Raw genomic sequence first — 9315 nt, forward strand, 5'->3', positions numbered from 1 at the left:
AAGCAATAGGTGCTAGGAGTAAAAGGTTAGTATTTGAAAAGTTTTTTGGATGACCGAAGATTTGAGCTAGCAGTCAGTAACACTTTCATACTCTCCACTGGCAACAAAGCAGTACTCTGAAAAGTACTGCTGCAAATCATATTTCAGCTGGACCTGGACAGGCACAGGTCTGTTTTAACTGTTGGCATCATAGGATTTGAAATAATGCTGATCTTTGCACAACAGATTATTTATTCTTAAACAATACTAAAGTAACTGTCTCCTAAGCCTTCGTTGTCACAATCTGGACTGCCTTCCAGCAAGGTACCTTCCTAGGCTATTTTTCTTTGGGCAGCTGCATTGAATAAGACAGCTCTTCACATTTACAGGACAAATGGACAAAGTAGTGCACCATTTTACAAGCATGGATATACCCAAACCCGGGATGTGCTAGCCTTCTGCAAGTCCCATTCCAGTTTTAGTGTAGTTCCACCGTATTGGTTCTTTAATCTCCAGAAATGCTGCATGATGAGCAGCTTCACGAAAGTAAAACATTATGGCCTAATTCTGACCCTAGCTATCTAGCTTGCTTCATTATCTAAAGTAAGGCTAGAGAAATGCTACCCAAACTCACTGCAGAGAAGATAAGAATAAGGCCTTATGTTTGGATATTGATCATTTAACTGATAATACCAAACACTTTTTTTTCTTTTCAGTTTCTCGCCCAAAGAACAATTATTCCTCAAGAACACCGTGTAGTTTGGTGCTGTCTTCAATGACTTCACAAGCAATAACTTGCAAGCAAAATATACACACTCGAAAATCCTCTAATAATGCCAAGAACTCTGATAATAGAGCAGCCAGCACTAAAGTTCAAAGTAATCTTTCTTCCAATCCTACAGAATCCTCTCCCCAAGGAATCCCAACAAATAAGCAGGTAAGAAATGAATTACCAACTAAACTAAAAGATTTCAAAGTTTTCAGGAAGCATGCAATATTGAAAGTGATTAATACCAAATCAAATATCGGTTTGCAGTTCATATACTTAGTTAATTATTTTCTGAATATGGAAAAATATGCAAGTATATCTTTTATGTCTTCATTTTCACGACCATGTGAACAGAAGAGATAGGAATATCAGAAGTGCCGTATCAGGAAAGACTGGTCTAGTCTCCATCGGTTAATAGATTGACCAAAAAAAAAAAAAAAAAAGCCTTCCATAACTTCCATAATAGACAATTGTCCTTGTCTCCTGTGATGGAGAAACATGTATTCCTGATCCTTGATAAGTGATCAGCTGATGTTCTGAAGCATGATTATTACATGGCGTTTGAGAGGGGAATCCTGCCAGATTTAAAAACATATTATTTCAGAAATTGTGTAATACAGCTTATAGTATTCCGCCATATTGTTAGCTATTTCATTTGAGGAACACCTTAGAATGTTCTTGTGTTGTAGTGCTTACTCAGGCAAAGCTGCCACTGAAGGTGATCTGAATTTTGTCCCAGCAGAGATTTTTGGCTCAAATAGGTGCCTGAAGGGTCACAAAGGATTGTTACATGATGGCAGTGTGTGTATGGAATCAGCCGTCATGGCAAGTCACCCAAATAAAGTAATAGAGTCACTTCCCACTACTGACTGAAGCTTTCTCTAAGCAAGATAACACAATGGACATCTCTACTACCATGTGGACTCTTAATTTCACTCTAATTTCCATGTGAATTTCTGTCTTACACTCTTCCTACAATCTTATTCTAGTTTTTGTATACTACTTTAACAGACAAGATATTTTCTTAATTTTGGGGAAAAGTCAGTCTGGATCAAGTTCTCCACTTCTTAAGTGCTGCTGTTAAGATGTATAATATTTCATCCCTTTTTTTCTTTTTTCTTGTATCATGGCAGATTTTAATTTGATATCAGTGATGTACCTGCGCATATGCTTCCAAGCTACTCAGATACAGCAGTGTACTGATAGTTCAATTATTCTAAGTGTTATAAATAGAGAACTCCAGCACCAGTCAGAACTGTGTAGTCTGTTCCTTCTCTAGTTTTTACTAATTCTGATTTGCTATATTTCTTACCCTGTTGGAAGGATTCAGATAGCCTAACAGTTATCCAATTTCTTTCTGGATAGAATGGGCCTTCTAGCCAGAGGCGAAGATTCAACCCTCAGCATCAAAACACTCGACTCAATGGATCTCATAAGTCACAAGCCACCAGTAATGAGGCAGATCCAAGTAATGTAAAGAGTGGTTCCAGGTCTGAACACAGAAGACAGCAGCATAACAGCTTCAGACCTAAAAACAAAGGAGCTATGAAAAATCAAGAGCAGTCCACAACTACAAGGACCACAGAGAATCTGACACAAACCGATGGAAAGCCTCAAAACCGACGGAAGCATCATATAGCAGACACCACAGATCACAGGCCCTTCCGAGGCAGTGTTGGCAGGGTGTCGCAGTGCAATTTATGCCCTGCAAGGATAGAGGTCTCTGCCGATGCCACTGTTCTTTCAGTGCCAGCTGTGACTTTGGTGGCTTAAAATGTCACAGTGAAGGCAGGCAGAGAAATTTAATCTCTTAATTTTAGTTTACTGCTCAAAATGCTTTTTGAAACAGTGAAGAAAATAAGTCAGAACACAGTCATTTTAAATCTGTTGCTGCTTAAAACTTGATATCTTTATTACTTACTAATTATCAACATTAATTCATACTTTCAAGGCTTTGCCCAATATGCTCAGAGTTATTTTGTCATAACAGTACAGAATTTTACCAAAGCAGCATTTACTTTTTAGAAGAATGAAATCTAGATTGAAAAAATAAATTGAAGATTAAATTCACAATAGGAAAAGACCTGTTGTAGATACATGGTTATGCCAGAAAAAGTTATTGTTTTTTAGAGCAACCAGTGTTAGGAAAGATCTCAAGAAGTTTGCATGCTCTGGTCTGCAATGAAATCAAATAATCTTTTAGAATTTTTGTGAAAAAAAATCTATACACCTTTCTGTGTTTGTATATGTGTGTGTGTATATATATACACATGCATACATACATGAGCACACACACTGTATACACACAGCATTGTTACATACAAGAAAATTTGAAAAAGTAATACATTTGATTTTTTGCTTATTATTCCATAACCTGAGATCTTTAAATTCAAGTATAAATTCTATTAAATATACTACATATTGGTATTTTTCATTGACAAACTATTTTTATGAGGCTGAGAAAAATGCTCAGTTCTTAAGTTTGGAATGTATATAGTCATGGCTATTGAGATGCACAACCCTGCTTTCCATCCTTATCAGTCACTTTTCTATGGCTGGTTGGATTTTTTTTTTTTTTTTTTTTTGCATATGAGAAGTTGCAGGTGTTCTAGACTTGAATTCAAATTATTTTTCTATATTTTTGCTGTAGGAACCATCTGTCCTATACAAGAGCTATGACTCTAATATAATTGCTTACAGCAACATTCAGCAGAACGTGGAGGTACATATTTGAGCAGATACCACATTCTTCTGAGTTTTCTATTAAAATAAAAAACTTAGTGTTAATGTCTGATTCTGTATTTCAGAAAACTTGTTTCTTTCAAAAAATTAAAATCTCCTTTATAAAATAATACGGTGTTTGCTGCTTTGCAGTAACTAACCACTTGCAATCTTACTCGATCTCTAGTCACTTAATTCAGTGGTTATCAGTGGGTGGCTTTCAGCTGAGTTTGGATTGGCTAGGCATTTGCTTTTAGCTAAATGCTACTACCACAAGAGCACAGAACAGCACCTTCCTACATAAGAGCCCCTGGATGTATTTGTAATATGAGTTATTACTTAATATAGTAAAGTGTCAGAATCCAGACCTGGCATCATGTGAACTAGAGGCCTGGGGATTAGAATCACAAAGATCTTTAAGGTCTTTCCCACTGTGGTCAATAAGAGTAGAAGACTTGAAGTTTGTTCCTAGGTATTTCTTTGCTATTGCTCTTTGCCATTTTCCTCTGCCTGATTTCTGTTAGCTGACTGCACGCTTCCTTAGTACTGACTGTTCTACTTGTCCTGTGCAGCACTCAAAAAACTAACTCAAAGTGTAAAGTGAGGCCCATTCCTTATGGACAGTTTTGCTTATTTTTGTTTGTTTCTTGATACCTATAAAGTTTTTCACATGTGGATATTGGTAGCATATGGTACTAGAAGACAAATGTGTCATCTTCATCTGGAACTCTAGTGGAAGATAATCAAAAGTGCATAGGTAAATATTGGGTTTCTTAGTATTACAGGCACTACTTCTACAAGGTCGATCATGAGGATTTTGGACTGAATGTTTTGAGTATATGGAATGGGAAGTTATAGAATCCAGGAGCTGAAGTGTGTTGTGCACACCCATCAGAAGGGTAGCTTTTCCAAAATTTGTCCAGGGTCTCTCAGTAAGGGATGCAATTATAAATTCCATGCAGATATTACACAGGAAGCTTGTTATATTGTGCTTAAATAATTGTCAAACTTCTTTTACGAAGAGATTTTTTTCTTCCCCAGGGAAAAAAAGTCTAGATTATCTACAGTGAGTTTTACTCCTTCCTTGAAGTTCTTCCACATAACAGGATTACTGGAAATTGTTTTATTCCGTAAGTCTACTTCCTCACAAACAAGCTTTTGCAAAATAAATAAAATCTGTAACGTAAATCATAACTCAGCGCAACAGGACTACTGCTAAGTACCAGCTATCCTTTGATGTGCTACAGGCTCAATATCCAACAGATCCAGGACTAACAGGTGAGAGGCAGCATTTCTCTTCAGTGTGCTGCAGACACATCTGTGTGGGTTTGGTGCGGCTTGGAACACATCAGGCTGAGCGCTCCAGGTGTGTTTTTATATTGGAATACATATTTTAACTATGTTACTTGGCTGGGCTCTGAAACCTAGTTTTGTCCAAACAGTATCCTGTATCTTTCAGTTCTTGTGTTGCTGTACCCTTTGACTTGTGTCTGCGAGTTTCTAGGAGCTTTTTACTGCTCACAATACTTGTAATTAATTGGATGCTCTTGTGCTTGTCTTCAACAGAAGTGATTTTTATCTTCTAATAACAGAGCCAGCTATGTGTGGTACTCCTCTTCATGTGAGAGATTCCTGCAGGAGTCAGTGAGGGAATTCTTAAGGGCAGGACAGAGCTTGACTTTCAGCTTTTCAGGCCAGCAAGTGCAAAAAGACCCCAATTTGTAAAGCAAACAAAGCTGTTTAGAATTGCTCAGACACAAACATGAAACCACACACTGTCTTTTGTACACTCTTGAAAGAGGAAACACACCTTAAAGAGCAGTATTTTGAAGCAGTTTGGATTCATTTCTCTCTTGTGTGAGATTAAATTGAGGCTAAGGGCAGAGCTCAGCATAAGGAAGGACCAGATAGGCAGTTAGAAAAGTAACATTGTTAACATAACCAAACTACTTGGAAACCTTAAATTACTTAGGCATGTTTGAGGGGGAGGGGAGTTTAAAAAATCACTTAATGTGTGTTTGAAAACATCACCTTAAAACTGTAACTAAGAGTTGTGAAAGGGAAACACATTGCTCCTCTAGCTCATAGCTCTTCCCTGCACCCCACTGTTGTAGGGGAGCACCTGGTTTGTGCTTGTATGGCGGTTCCGTACACATATGGAGCATCTTTCCCCATGTAGTGACTGGGCTGTGTGAGAAGTTTTAAGATCATCTATAGCCTTTAAATTCATGGATTGAAAAGAATGGATTAAAAGACTTATGAAAGGGGTAGATTTGAAAATGGACAAATCCTTGATGCAAACCACACTACGCAGTTGATCAGGTGGTCTGGTGAATTTAAGAAGTAAGTTTCAGCCAAGAGAGGTACGTTGTTTAAACAGCCAGACTTTTTGTCAGAAAGAAAAAATCTGTGAGGAGGAATACGTAAAAAGCTCAGAAAGCAAGGTCTGTAGCATCAACCATACCTGTTCTATGATTGCCTTTCTCCTTTAAGATGTTGTCTGGAATCAGCCTAGATTTTTGAGGGGCTTAGCCACCACAGAGTATTTACAATGTTGTACTTCTTACCAAACTTTGGTTCTAACTGCATCTAAGCAACAGGCAGCTTCATTCTCAAGTTTTTGATGATGCAGGTGGCTTTGTGTTTTTTTCAGGTGAGAATTTTTCCTTTGTAGATTGAGAAGAACTAAAAAGATGAAATTTTCTTTCTGATGGGAAAGGTTAGTATTTCTTCCTAGCCATAGTAAAATTTTAACCACAATGTATTGATTAGCTTGGTAGTTTAATATAAATGGGTTTAAAAGAATACTTTCCTGCTCTGCATAACAGCTGATTTGGGTAAATGACTGGAATAGTTGAAAAGAAAAAAAACAACCCCAATGAAAAATCTCCCTGAGAATCAATGTGAACATGTGCCTATCACATGAAATGATGTCTGTTGCTTACATTAGCTACAAAAGTCTCCATACGCTAAATCACACAGACAGAATTACATCTATTTGAATAACTTCTTGGTTACTTATACGTGCTGCATCCTAGGCACATCCTCAGTCACGTGGGAATTGATGTTTTAGAAACTAACTTAGAATGGTATTTTTCCTGTCTCCTTAACCCAAATGAACCCATATCATTGTTTGGAAAGAACAATAGTGTGAAAGTGAGAACTAAATGACTGGAAAATTGACAGTGGTTATGAGGGGAAAAAAAAAGGCATCCAACTAAACTGGTGATGCTTATTTAATCCCTTAGAAAGCAGCTATTAGATACTAATAATCATTAGATAACTAGATTGAAGTTATTTTCTGAACATAGTTTCTTCTATAACAAATGGCAATTTTATGAAGATAAAAGGCAAGCCGCTGTCAAGCACCATAGCAGTGTGTACAACGCTAAAAGCAGAACGATAGCTCTCATGCATTAACTACCCCAATCAAACTGGTATGTACAGCGTATCACAGATTATCAGCACAGATGCGTTGCCAGACAGTACGTCTTCAGTTGAGTTAGACAACTGTAACATTAGGAAAACTGCAAACTTGAAAAAAAACACGGGAACATGCAGTTTTGAGGAAGTTTAAACCTGCAGGAAACTCTCAGACTTGCAGAACTTCTGCTCTTTGTTCCAGCCTCACAAAAAACAGTCTTTTAGACACAATTTGGAATAACCAGTCTTTGGACTAGTAAGATTCACTTTTCATTTGTTTTCAGCTATCAGCCCCACAGAAAGAACATGAAGTGCAATTTTATTTCTACATTTTAAAAGGCTTTGGATGAATACTGTTGAAGCTATTGTTATAGACAAAAATCACCTTGAAGCTTAATTCTATTCAACTACCATGAAAGTGTAGGTGTTCAACATCAGTACATCAGTTATAAGAAACTATTAGCCAGCTTCCTGGGCATAAAAATATGACAGAAGTGCCTACTCACAGATTTAAAAGGCCATGTTTGTACCTCATCTAGATTAAGGAAAAAAACACTCTCTCTCTCTCTCTCTCTCTCAAATCAAGTCTCTTAAAAGTAATAGCAGTCTTGCTCTACCTTTCCACCGCAGCCAATCTCCTATTTCACCTACTTACTGAGTCAAAATTATAGGAACTGTAGTAGTTTTTTTGTTTTGTTTTAAACTACAAGCCTATGTGTCTAGCACAATGAAAAAAAATCATTAAAGCCACTGAAAACTGTGAAGGCACTGTAATGGAAATTACACAAAAGTTGCTTGAAAAATACTGTACTACCAAAAAGATTAAACAAACACTGAACTAGTGCCAACTCAAGAAAGTCCTAAAGGATTATTCGCAGACGGGTTTTTTTTGTATACATGCAAAATAAGTCTATATTTTCTGAGAGTTTTTGTGTGGTATTTATAAAAGTCATTTTAATTCATCTCATGTTGAAGAGGAAGGAAATCAGCTTTAGGAAACATTGTAGAAAGATTTAAAAGTATGTGGAAAACTCTTCAGCTATTCAGTAAGTATTGAAGTAAAAGTCACTCAGAAAATAGGTTGTTAAAAGTGATTTTCAGTAAGCGTTAAGAAAAAACAAGTTTCACATACTTAGTGCCAGTAATGAACTGCATGCATGAAAAATAATTATATTAGGCTAGTATCCTTCCATAATCTTTGCCTTTTTCTTATTTCAGTGATTTTTCTTTTTTGCTTAGGGGACAGGAAGAGCTTTGGGGTTGGGTTTTTTTTTAGATTTATTTAAAAAAATCAGTTTAATAATTCAAAAGATATGCTGGCCTTTAGTATTCAAAATAATAACCAAAAATTACAGTACTGCTCACCCTTATAGTAAATATTGTTTATTGCAAAGTGCCTCTTTAAAAATGTTAATACATGAAAATCTGTTTTATTAATTGTGCAGTTGTGAAATTTCAAGCCCTGAAAGCCTGAAAATGTGATCTCTTCTAAATGACCGAGAAAACAAAACATTTAAAGAACCCTTCTGTATTTCTAACAGTCTCAGGAATTTTAAGCCCATTTTGTTTTGGCAATGTAAGTAGTATTTTCAACATTTAGGACCAGCTGTATTTACTATATTGAAAATGCAGAAGCAGTAGAGAGAGGGGGAAAAAAAAAAGCCTGGCTTGGACAGCTTAAAGCAAATATTAAACAGCGTTGGTTTAAACAACTAAAAAGACTTTGTAAAAACAAAGTCTGCTTTGCTCTGCTGACAGAATTACACAGCATTTCTTCAGTTCAGTGTTATTACTCAAAATATACCCTGTATTTTGGGTACAGGAAGAAATCCAGCATATCCTGCCTCCTCCTCTAGGATAGGGAGGGGTTATTTTATCTCTCTCTAAACCTGGACACTTCTGTTACACTGCTTTGCTACAATCATGTTGCAATTCTCCCTCCCCTTATGTGAAAGGAGCTACAGAAGGACTCAGTAACGCCTGCCACAGCAACGCCAGCCGTGACTCAGACCTGAAGCCTCCCTGCAGCTGCAGAAAACATGGCCCACAGCGATGTGATCCCTGCAGTATGCTGCGGCCGGACTGCTGCCAGCGGCAGACCACATTCCATTAGAAAAGTAGTACACATAGGTCTCGGGCCTATGAAAAAGCTGCCTTATTACTTGCTAGGCATGCTTATTGCTCCCTGTATTTCTTCATTTTCTTGCAAGCAAAGGTAGTCCTTGTAATTGCTGTTAAGTAACAGAACGGTGACTTCTCTCCAGAAAGTACCACCAAATGTGCATTCAACTTCTGAAATCTTTGCAGCACTCAGTATCTCACACACTTGGGAAAAACTTGTGTCTGGTACTAATTATCATCACCACCTATTTTTCCCAATTTAAATATATTGATTAAGGAATTTAACTCTAGATTCATTAAAA

General features: G+C 37.0%; 1 protein-coding gene across 9 annotated transcripts in view; it reads left to right on the forward strand.

Annotated features, from left to right (window-relative positions):
- Positions 1-5454, forward strand: part of SPATS2L (spermatogenesis associated serine rich 2 like) — a 139502-nt gene extending 134048 nt beyond the window's left edge. For 7 of the 9 annotated variants that reach the window (XM_062579406.1, XM_062579404.1, XM_062579408.1 and 4 more), the window contains 2 exons: positions 696-916; positions 2114-5454. In XM_062579406.1, coding sequence (XP_062435390.1) covers positions 696-916; positions 2114-2521 — 629 coding nt within the window. In that variant the 3' untranslated portion in view covers positions 2522-5454. The remainder of the gene's footprint in view (positions 1-695; positions 917-2113) is intronic. The other 2 variants (XR_009958859.1, XR_009958860.1) reach the window with 2 other exon arrangements.
- The last annotated feature ends 3861 nt before the right edge of the window (positions 5455-9315 follow it).

This window comes from Rhea pennata, chromosome 6 (assembly GCF_028389875.1).
Source record: "Rhea pennata isolate bPtePen1 chromosome 6, bPtePen1.pri, whole genome shotgun sequence".
NCBI classification, from domain to species: Eukaryota; Metazoa; Chordata; class Aves; order Rheiformes; family Rheidae; genus Rhea; species Rhea pennata.